Source organism: Mytilus californianus, unplaced genomic scaffold (assembly GCF_021869535.1).
Source record: "Mytilus californianus isolate M0D057914Y unplaced genomic scaffold, xbMytCali1.0.p SCAF_13, whole genome shotgun sequence".
Lineage (NCBI taxonomy): Eukaryota > Metazoa > Mollusca > Bivalvia > Mytilida > Mytilidae > Mytilus > Mytilus californianus.
In genome coordinates this window covers 17,721,607-17,741,560 of record NW_026262615.1, presented here as the reverse complement: position 1 = coordinate 17,741,560, position 19,954 = coordinate 17,721,607, and the positions used below count along the sequence as shown (strand labels likewise).

The 19,954-nt window shown below is 32.2% G+C and overlaps 1 protein-coding gene across 2 annotated transcripts; it reads left to right on the top strand.

The window, feature by feature from the left end:
• The first annotated feature begins 522 nt into the window (after positions 1 to 522).
• Positions 523 to 19,282, top strand: LOC127723254 (E3 ubiquitin-protein ligase DZIP3-like). Of its 2 annotated transcripts, XM_052229817.1 has the most exons (5): positions 523 to 573; positions 4,924 to 5,282; positions 12,675 to 12,901; positions 14,366 to 14,573; positions 15,542 to 19,282. In XM_052229817.1, the coding sequence occupies exons 2-5, from the start codon at positions 5,012 to 5,014 to the stop codon at positions 19,030 to 19,032; spliced, it is 4,197 nt and encodes a 1,398-aa protein (XP_052085777.1). In that variant the 5' UTR covers positions 523 to 573; positions 4,924 to 5,011; the 3' UTR covers positions 19,033 to 19,282. The 2 variants fall into 2 exon arrangements, with proteins under 2 accessions (XP_052085777.1, XP_052085778.1); XM_052229818.1 differs by lacking the exon at positions 15,542 to 19,282 and having other exon boundaries at positions 14,366 to 14,793.
• Positions 19,283 to 19,954: the final 672 nt, after the last annotated feature.

Here is a 19,954-nt window from a genome sequence, read left to right as displayed (position 1 = left end):
TATCCACAGAAAGCGAACGATTCACTTATTCTGTTTTTGCTTTATTTTTGTATTCAGAATTTTCTTTTTTTTTCTCTTGTTCTATAGTTTTACACAATTTTTGTTTATATTTTAGCACCTTAGTACTCGCTTTATTTTGGATCAATTTTCTCTATGCATTATTTTTTTTGTTTTTTTTTTCTCTATTGTGTAAACCCAATCCGACCCTCATACATAATTGGCTTCCGTGACAAATTTGGTTTTGGTAATGATTGTCCATTTCATTATTTTTAGAGATATATTTCGAAAATTTTCCGACTTCTTATAAATTTCGACCTTCAGCCATCTTTATGTTTTCATTTTTCGGCTAAAAGTCCGGACATACAATACAATTCAATGTTGTTTATACAATTTGAAAGTAGACATATTAAGCTGTGATACTACAAATGTTTGTGATGATTGAGGAAATTTAAAAACAAAATGACTAATTAGGTTTATGTGATACACACTTGTGTCACTTCCGAGAACTATTTCCTGATGGATAAAAATAAAGTAAAGTGAGTCTGGCTAATCGTGGAGTTTCAGCTGCTTAAGGTAAATATTAAGTATAAATTTATTAGTTTTACCTTCAGCAAAGAGTACAATAACTGCCCTTTTAGGACTTTTGCTGGTCTGTAGTGTGAGTAACTCAATTCATTTTGAGAACCCAGAAGAACTGATTTGTATAGAGTGGTACATTACATTAAAGAACACGGGCAATTATAAAGTTTACAACAATTCATTGTTAGGTGTCAAAAGTAACAAATTCTAATTCAAATACTTGATTTTGAAAAAAGAATAAATATTGTCACTTTAAATATTTTGCCGAGAAAAGTTTAAGTAACCGTAGACACAGCTAACTCACAATTTGTGAATGAATGCTTTTACATGATTTTGAAAAAAAAAATTATAAACAGTGGCAAGTTAACTATTGCCGCCAACGTTTAAGTAGTCTTAGATCTACGAACTTCCCATTTTGTGTAGAAAAAATATATTCGGAAGAGAAAAAAATACTAAATTAGAATGCAATAACAAGAAATACATATTTACATTATTTCCCTTCACCTATTATTATAATATTGTATGATTTTCTATTGACACTCCTAATCAACAAGTGTATGCACCTTTTGCTAGTAGTTATAATGAACAAAGACAGCTAATTTAAACCTGTTATCAAATGTATACCAATGCCAGTGCAAAAACGCAAAAGTATCCAATATCACTTGAGAACAACTTTATACTTATCACTTTTTTCTATTTATACATGTTATACTTGTTTTAACATGGAACGGCTACGGAAAACCTCTTCTATAATTTTAAATTTATAGAATAATTTCAAATCACAATCACGCCTTAATTTTTTTTATTACATTAAGAATTGACAATAATAATCCATTAAGTAAAGTTCTTGTATATATGAACACAATTGATGATAACTTATGCTAATGGTACCAACGTAATTATTCGTTTATCCTGAACAATAATATGCTATTAGGTCCCCGGTTTATCAAAATTACAATTTACCAATTAGGCATTGTAATTGTCGGACAAGTAAAATAAATACACGGAATGAGCTGTCTAATTGAGTTCCTGTGTTTTGACAGGCTTATTTGACCTGCTACATTGTATGCCTATTTTCCTATTTATCAAGGAATATAACTTCCGAACGTTAAAAATAAACATCATCAATATTGCACTTGACCACCATTTTGTCACCAGTAACAGGAAAATAAAAATTGTATTGTACTTAACTATTTCCTGCATTGTGCGGAACGGTATATTCATTTGCATCCTGTTTTTGGAACTTTACTTTTCATCAATTCATACCAGGACATTGAGTTCAAAACTCCGAGTGGCATAGAATGCTTTGGGTAATAAACACAGCGTTAGAAAGTGCCAAAATACACGCCCCAGCCAAGACAAAGGAAAAGTGATAATTTGAATAAGAAATGTTACTTTTGTCAAAATCAGTTTATAGTTTCCAGTGTAAAACGTAAATCTCCAACTGAAGAAAAAAACAAGTACTGCTCTTCATATTATGTTCGTTTAAAGTCAGTTCCCTAGGGGTATATTTGTGCATTATTATTAGAGTTATTTCAAATATTTAGTTTTGAGCGTTCCTGATGAAGGTAAATCCAGAAAAGCGCTTCGGACGCATGAAATTATTTAACGTGTTGTTTTCATTTTTTATTTGTTATCTAAAACCAAAATACCATCAAGGTGAAGGCTTGTGTTATTATTTTTTCTCTTTTTTTAAATTAATGGAGACAATTATTTATTGGGTTTTTAAAGGAATTGAATTTGAGCCCATATGAATACTTTTAATATGTAGATACATTTTATTTCCGAAAAGCAAATATCTGATGCAAATCAAGATTTAAGGGAAGAGTTAAAGCATGCTACTACCATTGTTGGCTACTTTGTCGGCTGGTAGTCATACAATACGCTTTCGGATGACTTTAAGTTCATGTGTAATCCTCGAACTGAACGTGTATATTGATGCCTAAATAAATTATAACGTGATATACGAATATCAATAGTATTCATATCAAATCAAGTAATTTCTTATCAGATTTCTCAATTTACACCATCTTTTACAACATCAGGTAAAACAATTTTATTTATAAAAGAAAAAAAATACATATTGAAATATTCAGTGCGATACTCTTTCCATTTAATTTTCAATGGTGCAATATAATTTAATCCTTTATCATAGAAAGTTTATAACCTTTCAGACTTAACTGATGTTGATGTCTCCTGTAATAACTTGGCAGAGGGATCATCATATTTGAACGTTGATATTTCAGTCTCATCTTGAAGGTGTATTATTTTCTATATATTATTTTCTGTCTGATGTATAATAAAGATGAAATCAGTTTGGGTTTGTGAATAGGTAATACGTAAAATTCTCTGCAAGTGTTCATGTTTCACATATTGTCCACGTTATGTAAAAAAAACCAGCTTGTACGCTATGTTGAATTATTGTATATTATTTAAAAAAAAAATTCGTAAGGGTTCCGCGGAACCCAGTGTCTCGCCTACTTTTTCTGTTAATCGCAGGCTCAACAAAAATGAGGAAGTAAATCAATAAAAATATTCCTCTTGATACTATCTTTTGATTGTAAGAAGCTTCTGTCCAAGTTTAGTAAAAATCCGGGATAGTTTATGAATCTAATAAATGTTTAAAACTTTAACTGCAGACTGAATGTAATGTTAACTGGAAGAAAACAAAATTTCCTTCTAGATACTAGCATTTGATCATAAACAAGCTTCTGTTAAAGTTTGGTACAAATCCAAAATAGTATAAGAAAGTTATTAAAATTTTAAAAACTTTAACCACAGAGTGAATGTGTTGTTTCCTGACAGAAAATCTAAGTCCATTTAAAAGTAAAATACGGAAAAAATGGATTTATTTTTTTACAAAATTTCCTTCTAGATACTAGCTTTTGATCATAAACAAGCTTCTGTCCAAGTTTGGTACAAATCCAAAATAGTATAAGAAAGTTATTAAAATTTTAAAAACTTTAACCACAGAGTGAATGTGTTGTTTCCTGGCAGAAAATCTAAGTCCATTTAAAAGTAAAATACGGAAAAAATGGATTTATTATTTTACAAAATTACCTTCTAGATACTATCTTATGATCATATACAAGCTTCTGTCCAAGTTTGGTAGAAACCCAGGATAGTTTAAGAAAGTTATTAAAATTTTAAAAACTTTAACCACAGAGTGAATGTAATATTTCCCGGCAGAAAAACTAAGTCCATTTATAAGTAAAATACGGAAAAAATGGAATTTTATTTTTACAAAATTTACTTCTGGATACTATCTTATGATCATAAACAAACTTCTGTCCAAGTTTGGTAGAAATCCAGGATAGTTTAAGAAAGTTATTAAAATTTCAAAAACTTTGACCACAGAGTGAATATTTGTGGACGCCGCCGACGACAACGACGACGACGACGACGACGACGCCGACGGAATGTAGGATCGCTATGTCTCGCTTTTTCGACTAAAGTCGAAGGCTCGACAAAAACGGATATAATGCTAAACAAATAATCTGCGAAATTGTTTTGATAGAGACATCTTACATTATTGGCCAGTTTGGAATGATTATGTGTTTTAAAAGAAAACGTTTGACTGAGATATCAGAAATATTTTTGCCATTATAGATTTTAGATATTTCAACACATGCAGTACATAGTTTGTGTAATGTTGACAAAAGATCTTCAATTTAATTATTATCATACTTGACCTAATACCAGTTTCGTGTTTTCGGAGATACTAATCTTTTCCTTTTCCAATTATACTTTTGATGTTTCAAATAGATTTACATTCGACAAATTTTCCGGTTTCCTGTTTTCGTAGATTTTATGATAAACATCTTCATTTTTGCCAAAAAAAAAACACCCCAATTTCTGGTCATTTATCAGTTTCCTGATACAATCATAACAAATTTCTCTCCATTAATGGCATATATATAAAAAAATCTCTCTTTTCATTTATTTTTTTAAATTACAAAACGATGATTTTATCCCAAAGTTGATGGTAAACTTTAGGTATTACAAATATGATGCTATTCTGGACACAAAAACACTGAAATTATTTAGGTTGTCATTTATTGATGTTTAAGCATTTTTGCATAAAAGACTGACTGTGCATTAACGGTATTTCATTTCTACTGAAACGCAGTCTTTTCTGAATAACGTAAAAGAGGACTAACAACAACTCGATGAAATCAAAAGCAGTGTCAGCCAGTTTCCATAGTTCTCTCTTGTCACTATTTGAACAATTAAACAGAAGAAATAACATATCTGAAGCTAAAGGAAGGAAGCCAAAATTAAGTCATAAAAAACTATTTAGGCTTTTATTCATTAAACAAAACTAAATGTTTATATTTCTTTCAGGTAAATAATGCCGGCAAAAATTGAAAACGGGGTTTAATGTTAAATACTGTGGATAAAGGTTGTTCCACAGAGGCTTTTAAGTCTAAACATGACTTCGATGCCAAAACTTAAAGAAGAAGAAAAAAACTTCACTAGATTTTTCTTCCTCAATTTTAAAGTATCACCTGAAATCGCCAGGCGATTCTTCGACGGAGTATTTCCGCCCACAAGCTTAGCTAAAACTATCAACAATAGTGTGCCTGCCATTATCAATTTATACAATCGAAAAAGAATCAATGCAGTCCAATTAGACATATTAAGGGGTATCCCAGGAACGAAATGGTCACCCCATCGTCCTGCGATGCCTTTGGGAACAACAGGTAAATATTTATAATAGAGTTTATAGACTAATTATTCTTATATCTGCAAATACTCAAATCGGATTGGTCCTTTTCCCCTTTGTTTACACTTCGATAGACCATGTAGCCAAAACTACTTTGAATTCGTAACCTTCACTGGGATCTTCTCATGCGCAATACACATGCATTGGATTTAATGGTTCCAAGGACGATATTGAAAAGCTTCAGGTTTATGCTCGTATAATATACAAGATAATGGAGTGTGTGTCCGAGCGAGAACTTCTCTACGTTCATTACTGTAGGAATATTTATCTTAAACTCATATTTCACTATTCAGCTTCATTTTACTATTTAGTCAGACGTCCGGAGCTACCCTGATATACCCTTTCTTTTGCTTTTGTCCTCTGGTTTTGTAGTTCACGTATTTTGTCTGGTACTTGATGACGCATAGCGTTTGACGTCATTAGCCAAACATCTTTATCTTTTTACTCTATTCAATTCCTGTGTGCTGGTTCATATTCTGGACGCCATTCTTTGCTTCTTTAAAATGGAAATACGGACAACAAAATGAAACTCAGAAATTCTAATTACCATACTCGTTCAAAGGGTATCTACACGTCTCAATCTTCAAAATCGCTTATCTAAAAATAAAACAAACGCTAACATTTAAAAAAATAAAAATCGGGGTTACCATTCTATCGATAAGTGTCATGCCAAACAATGACTTACATGCCCGCTTCTCTCTACCAACAATGCGATAAGGTCCACATTTAATGGTCGCCTTTTTCCTTAAATTTTGAAACTGATATAAATTGAAAAACTAACAGTATTATCTATTTACTCACATGAAACAAACCGGGATGCGGTATCTAGTACGTAGGTGAAACCGGGCGCTTTTTATCTAAACGCACACAAGAACAACTTTATCATTTTAGAAGACCCCATAGATTTAAAAGTACCATTTACCAACACCTTAAGAAGCACAATCATCCTATTACATGTTTAACAGTTTAGTCTTTAGAAGTAGTAAATAAGCAGCCTGCGGAATCTCATTCAAAGTGTGTACGATCACGTAAAATAATTGAATGAGATTGGATTAAAAAATTACAGACAGTTTATCCTTTCGGTTTTAATGATAATATCATGGGAATTGGCTAAATTTCTATTTTTCTATCTAATATACCTTCATTTTTAGTGGCATTTCAAATTTCTGGACATTCATTTCGACTAAAGACCTTCCTGTTGTATTCATTGTTAATTTGTTATCATCATGAGCATGCATGAAGTATTTGACACTGAACGTAAAATAAACAACAATCAATCAATGTATTATTACTCCTAATATCAGTGTAATTAAATATACTTCTTCTGCTAGTAAATAAGCAGCCTGGGGAATCTCATTCAAAGTTTGTACGATCACGGAAAATAATTGAATTAAATTAGATTAAAAAAAGACAGACAGTCTATCCTTTAGGTCTTAATGATAATATCATGGGAATTAGTAATATATCAAGAACTGATTCAGTTACATTTTTGGATAAAGTTTCTAAAACTGTTCGTTAAAATCGTTCTCATGGGCGTAGAATAAATCGCAATCAGAGAAAATTTCGTACCAACAATACAAATATTTCGGACCTAATTATTTTTCAAAAAACAACGGCAAATATTATCTGTTAACCAAGCTCTGTTCTTTACCTGTTAATAAATTACATCAAATTTTAGAAGATTGCAACACAATTCCATATTGCAGTCCTAAGTATGAAATAGTCCAAATTATAATTGCATATTGTTATTCTAAACTGTTTCCCAAAATTGATTGCCCTGAAATCATAAAAAACATTTTATCAAAATCAAATATGTCAATAAAGGTTTTGATTTAGTAAATATTGCCGTTATTTTTAATGATCATTCCGTTAAAGAACAAATTCCTGGCTATTTTGATAATACTGCGCTCCCTCGTATTTCTTATGTTAACAAAAACTGTACGCGGAAATATGTGTTTAATTATAGCGAAGTTTGTAAAGATGTTATCATTAGTGACAATACATCTACGTCATGAAATTGCAGTAATTCCGAATACATTTATGGCCCCAGTTCCCATGTTATAACAGGAGACCTTAACATCATCCATGACCGAGAGTTGAAATCATTCTTCAGTAAAGGACCTAAATATCGTCCCCCGTCAATTATTAATTGGAATGAGTGTCGTAACATCATCCATGACTAACTCCGTACTTACTGCACTAAACGGATAAAACGAGAAAAAGCTGACAAAAAATCCTTAGATTCTTTTTTTAATTCAGTAATGAACAGTGTCGATAATCGTATGAAACATTTTAAAGAACATTTTACTCCTAACAACAACCATAATAACCCTATTTCTCGTATCAAACATAAGCTAAACGAACTTGCTAAGGAATTTGTTTTTGTCCTGACATTTTTGTTAAATGTACATTTTACAATGAGTTCCTGCTAAAGGTAATCACGTAAACACCAACATTCAACTGACTCTATTTTCGGAAAATGACATTAATTTTGTAACGAACAAAAACTTTTAGCTATTTTTTACAAGCAGAACCAAATACAATTCCAACTATGTACTGGCTTCCGAAGCTGCACAAAACACCTTACAAATATACATTTAATTCGTCTATAAGCCATTGAATCTCTTCTAAACTGTCTATTCTACGTACTGGTACACTTGGTACAGTCAAAAACCTGATAATAAATTGTTCAAATAAGGACTTTGAAAATAGTGGAATAAATTACTTTTGGAGTGTCAAAAATTCGTTGAAAGTACTTGATAAATTGTATGCTCATATTGGTGATTTCGAATCTGTTCAAAGTTTTGATTTTTCTACCCTATATACCACTTTGCCTCATAATTTCATTAAGAAAAAAATAAAAGGGCATTTAAAAAGTCAGAATACGAATACTTCTCGCCACTGTACAAAAGGGTTTTATGCCTTATTTCTTTTAAATGGATAATTACGGGTCAGTTATAATCGTTTAATAATTCCAGGTGCAAAAACTTGTGCTCTTCTCAGTAACGTTTTGATATAACAATGAGCGATAAAAAAGGGGGGAGGCGAGTATTGTCAGGAATATTTTATCCCAGCAACATTTTACTGTGCTATTTCAGTACATAAACCAAGTGAGCAGTAGTATTTTAAAACGTGATTTTTTTTTTTATCTCTTCTTGCATTTAATGTTAAGGGATAGTTTCAGTAGTCTGGTATAAATTTATTATCAATCGTCTTTACTCGGGACTACTATAACTATATGAAATTTTATATAGATGCTTGCCTTTTCTTGTTTGAAATCTTTATGTCCTTTTTTTTATCTTATTGTGTCTTTTGATTGCTGTCCCATTGTGAAGGCCTATAATCGGCACCTTGTTTTTTTTTAACTTGGAGATTGGTTTTGAAAATCCAAAGTTTCCTTTTATGTCTGTTTCTGTAGAAAATCAAATTCAAAACAAAACAAATGCTATAAACAGAGTGAAATAATTTTTTTAGCCCGTAGTTATGATCTGGAAGAATTATGCAACACGCAACTTCTTTGCGTGGGGGTATAATGTTTTTGTTCAACCGTCCGTCCGTCGGTCAGTCCGTCCTTCTGTCCACCAGCCCGTCAGTCCTGTTCTTGTCATCGCAACTCCTCTGAAACTACACAACAGAATTTCATGAAACTTTGTAGATAATAAGGATATACTATGTAGAAGTGCAAATCGACAGGAAATTATAATTCAACTTTTTTCTAGGAGTTGTGTTTCTTTGAACTTTTGCCTATATATTCTACTGTAACACTTTGTCATCGCTATTCCTCTGAAATCACACAACAGAATTTCATGAAACTCTGTAGTTAATGAGGACATAATATGTAGATGTGCATATCCACAAGAAATTTTATCAGTAGAGTTTTTAGGAGTTGTGAGTTTTGAATTAAGGCATCTGGTGAGATTTTGTTTGCCCAGTGACAATGTAGGGGCGTGGGGTATATGAGTGTGCTCACATAGGTTTTTGTAATCTTAGTACCAATACCCTACTTTTTAAAATTTTTTTTTTGTAAGTTCATTATTTATAACTTAGTTTATTTTATACTGTGATAAATGTTTAGAAAAAATCAGATCACTAGAATTACTTCTATTTACTCCGGGAAAAGAAGACTTCAAATACAAACCACTGATGCCTTTAAAACAGATGTTGCATGCATGGATAAAAATACTGAATAGTTTTTATGTAAGTGAAAAAAAAAAAAGATCTGTAAAGGGTGTATAAAAAATCTAATTAAGCTGATGCTAAAAGTTAATGAATATTGCCTATTTGACGGTGGGTGCCCTCCAACAACGGAACAAGGAAATATGTATGTAAGATATGCAGTTATACCCTCCTTCCTTCATGACAGGACCTCAGCGAACAATACAAAAGAACACGTCAAAACATAAGTAGTATAAGACACGGTCAAATTTCGCTTTTGAAAACTATCATGAATATGATTTGTTTTATACAAAAAAAAAGATTAATTTGTCATTTTCAATCAAACACCATTTGCATATTTGGAACAAATCTCAGATTAGAAAATGTCGGCTGGTTGCAAGCATTGTCAGGGCGTATGTTATCAACGATGTTAGAGAATTTATGTTGAGTTTAATGTTTAAAATGAGTGTTTATTTTATACTTTCGTTTGATATTTACCATGTTTCTTTGTTAACTGGACATTTGTGTCCTCTTGTGATTCTGTCGTGATGGATCGAAATGTCTATTTTGGTCCGAGAGGTTAAACGCATACAAAATTACTATTCGAACATAAGTAACGTGCGGAAATTTCTAAAGCAGTCTTACGAATATGTCGAAAATGCAATCAATAAAGCGTTTTATATGAAGTAAGTCTGATAAGTTACAATGCAAACATCGAAGACCCGGTCTTGTTAAATCATCTTGTGTTACCTGTTTTTAAATATCAGTGTTTGAATCTTCTGCACCAGTGTCATTTGCGTGCATGCAAATATAAAAATCAGTGTTGTCGTTTGTCGTTCTGGTGGATTCTTTTGAAGACAGAAAATTAATTTTATTTGAGCTATAATTAAAAGAGAGACGAAAGATACCAAAGGGACACTCAAACTCATAAGTCGAACATAAACTGACAACGTTATGACTAAAACGAAAACGACCAACAAACACACAATAGTACACAAAGTAGAACATAGAAAACTTAAGACTGAGCAACACGAACCCCACCAAAAAGTGGGTTTGATCTCAGGTGATCCGGAAGGGTAAGCAGATCCTGCTCCACATATGGCACACGTCGTGGTGCTCATGTGCGTACAAACCCGGTAATCAGTCTAATTCTTAGGTCACATTTGGGGCTAAGGGGAGGGGGTTGCAGGCATTTGGAACATATCCGCTATCATCTGTGAAACGGATATTCCATAACGGTCAACCAACTCGTGATTGCGTCCTTAAAATGTACGAATAGATGACTTCAACTTCACCACTCTTGGTTTATTAGCTTCCTTGTGAGCAGCAACTCTTTATAAAGGCAATCACGACAGGGAATACAAGCCCTGAAATATCGTATCAACTTGGAAATTTATACTCCGTATACAGGCGCTGCTGGAATGTTGCTACATAGAAATAAAAAGTTCACAGTTGGAAAGCTGAAATCGTCTCTTTTGTCGTAAAGTTTTGTTTTTAACCGACCCTCGTTGGCAATTTCCAGATGTAAGTCAAGATATGAGGCAGATTTAACTGTATCTGTTGTATCCTTTATCTCAAGTTCGATGGGATAGATGCGTTCAACATAGTCACCAAATTTTGAATTGTTCAGTGAGAGAACGTTATCTATATAGCGGAACGTAAAGTTAAAGGATACTGCTTACTTCTTTACTTTATTCCTAAGAAGTTCCTGTATAAAGTAAGCCGCATATGAATGAAAGGAACAAGTTGGAAAGAAGAAGGGCACAGTTGGTTCCCAAGGGAATGCCGATTGTTTGATGAAAAACACGTCCCCCAAAGGTAACAAATATGTTGTCAATCAAGAAATCAAGCATCTTGATAATGTCAGATTCAGAGAATATTTTTGTTTGAATCAGAGTGATTTTGTACATAGTAGGATTTATCCCTCCCTAAGATAAGATACTTGTATCTAAGTTGGCCATTATATTTTATGAAACAAAGCAGAACCAACTCTTTCAATTTATCTTTTAGTTTGGAATGGGGAATACTTGTGTAAAGTGTAGAAAAGTCAAATATTTTAATACTATTGCAAGATGAAAGAGTCTTAGATTGTATGTACTCTAAAAGATCTTTGGAATTTTTTTAGTATCCACATTTGATTCACGCCACCTCTAGAATAGGTAGTTTCACAATTACTTTAAAGCCCATCTTTGATCGCTGATAAAATTGATGTTAATAATTTAGAGAGAGGTTTTGTGGAGCACTTGGAATAACGTTGTTTGTAAGGACACTTATGTAGTTTAGGTATCAACGTCACAATAACGTCATGGATATCACGTCATTACTTCCAAATAAACTTAGATGAGCGATGGTCAAGATAATGATTTAAAATATTTAGTGTATTATACGTTGCAATGTTTTGATTTATAATGCTTACTTATTGCAATTGAAGAAACAACACATACGTTGACTTGGCATTAAGCCCCTAAACAACACAGATGTCGCTTTGGCATTAACACTCACACGACATATATGTTGCTTTGGCATGGAAAGGGTTAATCATATATTGGTCTTTTACAATTACAATCTTGTGTTATTGTTCCATGATAACGAATCGGAACTTATCTGCGTAGACAATTGACATGTAATGATCATGATCTACTCATGGTTAAATACTTGAATACAGAGAAATGGTAAGATTACCGACGAGAAAACTTCCTGTATCCACCATAGACCAAATGGAAAGGATAAAAACAAACACCCACTGCATAGTTTGTGCAATTTTGAAAGATATCCATCATCAAACGAATTGAATTAATTTGTTTCTAAAGGACGAAAAAAAAATCTCCTAAAGTAAAAGAAGATTCCAAATGGATAGTCACACTCGAACTGACAATGATATGGCAAAAAAAAAAAAAAAGGACAAAAAGATAAAGACAAACAGTGTACAAAGTACTGAGCAACACGAGCCCCACCAAAAACTGAGGATGAACTATAGTGCTCCGGATGGGTAGGCAGAGCCTTTTCCACATGAGTCACTCGTCGTGTTGCTCATGTAATTACAAACCCGGTGATGAGTCTTATACGGTAGTTCACATTCGTGATGAAGTGGTCGTGATTGTGGTGAAGACACTTTGGACATTTCCGTTGTCATCTCTAAAACAAATTTTCCATAACTGTCAATAAGAGTAAAGTTAATTGATTATTATTATTCCACACTTCATTGTTTTTGTAGCAACCTCTTCCAAAGATTTTGACCTGACAATGTTGATATGTCTGCTAAGAAATCTAGGAGGTTTATCAAAGCCATCCAATGGATGGGACCAACTTCCGCATCCGAATGATACGTTACCAGGAGCAGACCTAGCTACACTGAAGTGGTTCAGAAATCAGTTCGCCCATACGACTGTTACTTCTATGGATAAAAATGAATTCACAGATAAATGGAAACTTGTTGAAAAGGTTCGTTATAACAACCAAAGCACATGTCTTCATTTTGTTCAGATATTCGTCTTTGTAATTCAGACATGATTTTTTAAAACAAATCCAGTATTAGAATGCAAGAATGGCTTACACAAGGCGATGCAATGAATTTCATTCTTCATTCTTGCAGCATCGTCGTAGTTCCAAGTTATAATTGGGCAGTTAGACAGTATCGATCTGTTGTAATTAAAAAATAATGATTAAATAAGGTAATTTTCATACTTAGATTTATTGAAAAAAAATAATTCAAAATAAGCATAAAAATATATTTGTTCACTCGTTTAAGTTTAAGTTGACCTGACCACTACCAATATGAAAAAACCCCAAAAAAATATAGTTGATTAAACATAAAAACTTAAAACACATACTGGGATCATCGTGCAAACTTTTCTGTGCATTTCATATGAAAAAACCAAGAAGCTTAAAATTTTATAGGAAAAATTAAAAACATTCGTGAAAATCAATTTACTCATTAACATTCCAATTATAAATGAGTAGAGGATATAGCCAGAAAAATGTACAGACTTATTTTTTCCACTTTGATGTAGAACAAATTCCAATCCATCACAGTTTGGATCGTGACGAAGGGGTATTTTTTACATGTCCGCAGGGCAGAGATCATAAAACATCGGCTTTATATTCATCATGTTCATGTACCAGTGATTCAAAATTTAAGTCATGTTCTCAAAAAAATGAAGGATGTTATAATCTTTACACAGACTCTGAACTATGGGAATCGCCGAGAGAAGTACAATTTTTAAACCTGAGGACAACGGACTATAATAACATTTTAAGCTGGCGATATCTATGATGATGTTAACCTTGTACTATGAGAAAACAACTAACATACAATGCACTTAGAACCTCCTCATAAGAAACAATTATATGATTCGATATAATTTAACTACTTAATGGCATATTTTAAACACAGGTACACATGATTATTAGCAGATGTAGTCATATATAAATTATTCTTATCATTTGTCAAATTTTATTCAATATTGTATGAAAGATAGTAATGTTTTTAAAGGTTATATCCAAGGCAAGGGTTGCTTTGGCCGTATTTTGCACAACTTTTTTGAATATTTGGTTTGTAATGCTCGTCAACACGTTCCACTTTGTTTTTGATTTTGCCTTTGACCTTTTTCAATTAGAGGTCCACTGATGAGTCTAATGTAGACGAAAGTTTTATTACGATTTAATCTTTTGTGAGATGCAATTATATTTTGGTACGATAAGAAACTTGACAACAGATTTAAAAATGACATTCAATATTGAAAGATGGAAGATTTTCATTATAAACATGAAATCATAAAGAAGAATCGGTAATTTATGCCCAATGACTTTTCCAATTACAACGACTGAATCTATTTGATAAATTGTTAAAATAAGTAATGGTCGTTTAGATATTGTTTTATTAGCTATTTGTACACTATCCTTAAGGCATTGACATCTTTAAATAAAGGTCAAAGACCATATGAGGTCACTGAAATCTTAAATTACGATCTTGATGGAGAACAGGCTAAAACATTGTCAAACACAGAACTGAAGAAATTGAAAAAAGAATGCATTGATTGTGAAATGGAAATAAAGCAGATAGAGATTGATTTCTCGTATTACAGGGAAGGAAATATTCCGAAAAATATTGCAGGTTTGTTTCAATTTTATCAAAAGAACCAATTTAAAGTACGCAGTTCAACGCATTTTATGTTTGTCATTTCACATTAGTTTACTCAATGATACGGACGATACCAACATGTTTCTTCATGTTAATTTGTTATTTTAATAAGAGCTTTGGCAATATATTTTTAAAAATCTTTTAAGCATAACTTTACAATTCACCGGACGAGTTTGATTTATTTCCATTTGTAATCCAGAAATTCTAATATGACGGCCTATATCTCGTCAACCAGTATATCTACTTTTAGCGCAAACGCACTAATACACAAATGGGCTGTTCCGCGTTACGCCTACCTTATTTATACGACCAGGTAAACTCAGTTTGTGACAGTAAAAACCCAGGTTTCAGGTAGGCCAAGCTTTAAATACAATACGGTTATCTCTATTCTAATGCAAAATAAACAAATCAGTCCATTTCAGTTATCATTTTGGTGTAAATTATGTTATCGTCTTTAGCAACTAAACAAGGTGACGTCATATGTATGCTTCCGGCGTCAAATGTAAACACCGGCCGTATTCAGTCCTCTTGTGGGCCTCAGAATGTATTAAATTTGGATAAGAAGAACATTTTAGGTGAAAAATGTGAGTTTTTTTTAATTTATTATTGAATGAAATAGTAATTTTAATAATATTATTTGTTCGGGTAAACCGGAACAGCCAAAACGGTATCGTGTGTTTAGGGCTTCCACGGTTGACAACATTACTGTATTTGTCCTATGAGAATTGAATTAATTCATTGCAGCCGTACATTATTTGTAAATTTGCCCTTAGATCATGTGAAAAAAAAAACAAGTTAAAGATCTACATTCATTACTATAGTATGTCTCCGTATGAAATCATTTGGAATTTCAACCCGATCAAGATGATAGGAACTTATATGGAGTTTCTGCTCAATATATCAATACTAGTTTTACTAACTATACATATGAACCTTTGCAGAAGCGAATGATACTTTGGTTGAAACATGGCTACAAGATGATGAAAGTTTTTATGAAACAAGGGGGTCAGAACTTGTTTATGATAAAATAAAATCTTGTTGTTGTATTTTGGTAACAGCAAGTTCTGGATTTGGAAAAACCGCCATTATTCGACATATCGCATTTAAATTTAAACTGGAAGGATTCGAAATTGTTCCCATTGAGTCGCCAGAGGATATAATTATATACAAAACAAATAAAAAACAAGTGTTTCTTATTGATGATGTCCTTGGTAAATGCCATTTAAGTCCGACCCTGTTGGAAAAATGGGAAAGTTTAAACGGAAAGCTATTAAACTGCTTGGAAACAGACTTAGGTTCAAACAAAATATTGTGTACATTGAGATTACAAATAGCACTCCAAAAAAGATTTAAAAATGCATCTACAATTTTAAACAAAGAAGTCATTAATTTAGAACACCAGTCTAATGCTCTTTCAAAAGATGAAAAGCAGAAAATATTAATCAAACACCTTAGTAGAAGTAATCTAGAAAATAAAATTACAACAGAAGAGATTGAAATAATGTGTGAAACAAATTATGCATTCCCTCTCCTTTGCAAATTAATTTCAAATAATGAAGAAAGATTCAGAAAAAGAATTGCATTCTTTAGACAGCCTTTTTCAGTGTTGAAGGAGGAACTTGATAAAATGAGCATTGAAAATAAGACGATATATTGCATTTTGGTGCTATGTATGTTGTTTAATGGTTCATTTAGTAGACGTATATTTGACTTGGACTCAGACAAATGCGATGAGAAAATATATAGAATAATGCAAACTTGCGGACTTCAAAGAAACATGTCTAAAAAAGAAATTGAGGATGGGGCTCTTTCTGCTATAGGATCATATTTCACTAAGGACAGTGACAATTTTAGGTTTATTCACGATGCTCTTGAAGAGACTATCGGCTGTCATTTCTATACGTTTGATCCGAAAGTAATGTTCTCTGACTGTGATATCGTTTTTATTAGAGATCGAGTCAGAGTGATTTCTAATGAAAACACGGATGAGAATATTAATGAAAATATTGTTAGTATTCGGGAAGATGAATTGAATGAAGATCGTCTTAGACCGTTGTATAATAGATTGTGGATTGAATTAAAAAATGGGAGATTTTCCAGCTTATTAATGAGTCATCTTTTTTCGAACAGAAATTTCATCCGAATATTTGGAATCACTTTTGATCAGAGCATACATACTTTCTTGAAAAAGGTTAGTTCCGAGCAGGGACAAATCAGTAATGATTCAGTCTTTAAAAAATCTTTAAAGATTTTATCCAATGATGAATTCAATGAAAATAAAGATGCCATTAGTCGAGTTATAATCGCCCGAGGAAACAAGAGTACACTCATTGACTGGATAGTGGCATTTGGTTGCTATGAGTTTTTTCGGTATTCATGGAATAAGATGTCAACTTTTGAGCGTAAATTGATTTTAGGTAGTTTCAAAATCCTACCCTCAAGTAAGTCCTTCTTTCCTCTAGCTGTACTTGGAGGTAGCTTAGATATTGTTACAGAATTAATTGATCATGATGTAGATATAAACTGTTTTTCCGAATTTTGGGAGACACCTTTATATATAGCGGTTAAGGCAGGACGCTATGATATGGTACGTTTACTGTTGAGTAATGGAGCACTGATAAGACTACGAGGATTGTTTCCACATGTTCCAATGAAAATCCCAATTGCTGTCACTCCAAACAAGCAACAGATAACTTATTTGATTCTTGAATATGATTTAAACAAGACAGAGATTCATGAAGCAGTCCACCACAATGACTTGGGAAAATTAAGATCAAATATTCGATCAGAAAATATTGATTCTAAAACAAAGAACGGATTGACAGTCCTACATTACGCTGTATTATTAAATAACGTAGAAGCAGTTAAGGTTTTATTTAATGAAGAATTGCCCGAAAATGATGATTCATATTTTGACTTCAAGCAAGTCAAATATAGAGAACTTTTGACTAGAAAGCCTACACCTAGAGTAAACATAGGTGACAATAATGGACTCACTGCTGTTCATCTAGCCGTTATAAACAATAATATCGAGATATTATCTCTTCTGCTTCATAATAAAGCTAAAGTAACGATTCGTGATGATTTCTATAGAACCCCTCTACATTACACAACAGGTGAAACTGTTACAAAATTATTACTCGCTCAAAGCTCTCAGAACCAGTGTTTGGAAAATTATCGAAATGCAGATGTGAAAAGACAGTATACAAAAACATGTCTATCAGCTTTCATGACCACTTGTTTGAATATTTCTCTACAAACTACTTTCAGAGTTGTTTTGCGTGACTTTGTTAACGTGCCAGACAAAGAGGGCAATACACCCTTACATTCTGTTATAGAGAGGCATCGTTCAAGACAGGAAAAGAGTGATTGTATAGAAATATTGCTAGATAATGGGGCTAATCCTTATTTATTAAATGACAGGGCCTTATCAGCATTTGAGTTAGTTGATAACTTTTTTGGTGAAGACAAAAACATAAACAATAGTGCAAAACATAGACAATTAGTTCAGAACACTCATATGTTATTTGCCTTAGTAACGTTCTTAATTGCTTTTACTTATATGTTAATAAATCCCGTAATATTTAGTAAGGAAAGTCAAAATGAGTTTTATTGCGTCGGGGACGTCGCAGACTCTGGTAATATAACCTTGGAACAGGTGACGAGAAGCCAATACGTGTTACTCACAACTATAGTGTTTTGGTCATTATCATTTATATCGTATGACATGAGGTATTCAGATCTCAATTGGCGATGTTTTATAATTTTGGTATTTATAGGTAGTGGGTTTTTCACATTAGTTGGTGCATTTGTATTAATCCAATACATACAAAAATTTCAGTATATATATGAAATTATTTTCAGCGTTGTTTTATATAGGGCTGTGATAGAACTCATTAGATATTTTACACATGTAACATACTTACAAGTAAGATATAGGGAAAAACTGCCAATAGCTGTTCTGAATTTATTCTTATGTTGTACTTTGATATATGGTGTTTCAAAGGATTTTCCTGCAAGTGACCTAAAATACTATTACAATTTTTCTACCATGCGCGTTATATATACACTGAACATAACAGCTTCAAATTGTACTGAATTTAATTCTGTAAATATATTATGTACAAGTTTAGCCTATAATATTACTTATCAGAATGATGTCGACTTCTCCATGCAGTGTCGCACTGACCCAAATTTTACAAGTTATAATGGTACACTTATAGTGGAATCAGGATTTATAGACTGGCAAGAAATAGGTATCATATCTAATTTTTGGTCGCATGTTATATGTGCCTACTGTTTTCTTTACTGTTTTTCAATATGTATTAGGCGGATAATGTTTAGAGGTACTACATGTAACTTATCGTTTATGAATGCTCTAGATTTGTCTATTTATTTTTACATAATGTTGTTAGTTAATATTATTTATTAGAATTGTTTTGATTAAATGTGACAAAATAGAACAAAGATATAATTCTAGGTTGTACTGTCATATCTAGTAAAGTAAAAAATAACCCGTTAAATGAGGATGAGGAAATGTTACTTTATATATCATACAATGAGGAAAATGATATTATAAATTGTGTGAGAATGTTTTTACATGATCATTCGCGTTCATTTCATATGAATCTTGACTTGCAATATGTATGTCTACTACATTGAATACATGTTATTGACTTTTACCAGCAAATATTGATCAATAGTTAAACATGTATACACGTGATAGTTTTTTTCTCTTTTACATTCTATCAAGAATTGTAATAGTCCTACTAATCAAATGCTTGATCCCGTCAATAGATCTTTAATTTATTATTGTAATAATCTCATGTTGACCCTTCAATTTTTAATAAATTATATTCTATTGCATTCTATTCTATCCTCACTTCAAAGTAGCATTTTTATAGCAGGTTGTGCATATTGGTTTATATATAAATACGTGAGGTGTTTTAATTCTTATTCCGACGATGCATATGTTGGCTTACCCTGTATTGAGAAAGTAATGCAATATTGTAGCAAATGAATAAAATCTGCTGGTGGACTATCAGCCCCCGAGGGTATCATCAGCTCAGTAGTCAGTACTTCGGTACTGACATGATTTATAACAAATCTTTCTTAAATTGTCCGTTTCTAAATTTTGAAACTATAAAGAAACTAAGGTTTCAAACTTCTCAGGAAAAGTTGGCATTAGATGTATTTGGCTTTTTTTAATGTCTTTTTTAGTTATATAGATCTTCAACTGTTTCAGTTCTTATACATAACGTGTTATTTTAATTTTTTAAACATACCATTTTGTATTTTTTTTTTTATGTCAACTAATATCAGACACTTATTGCAGTTATGAGATCTTTGCATCA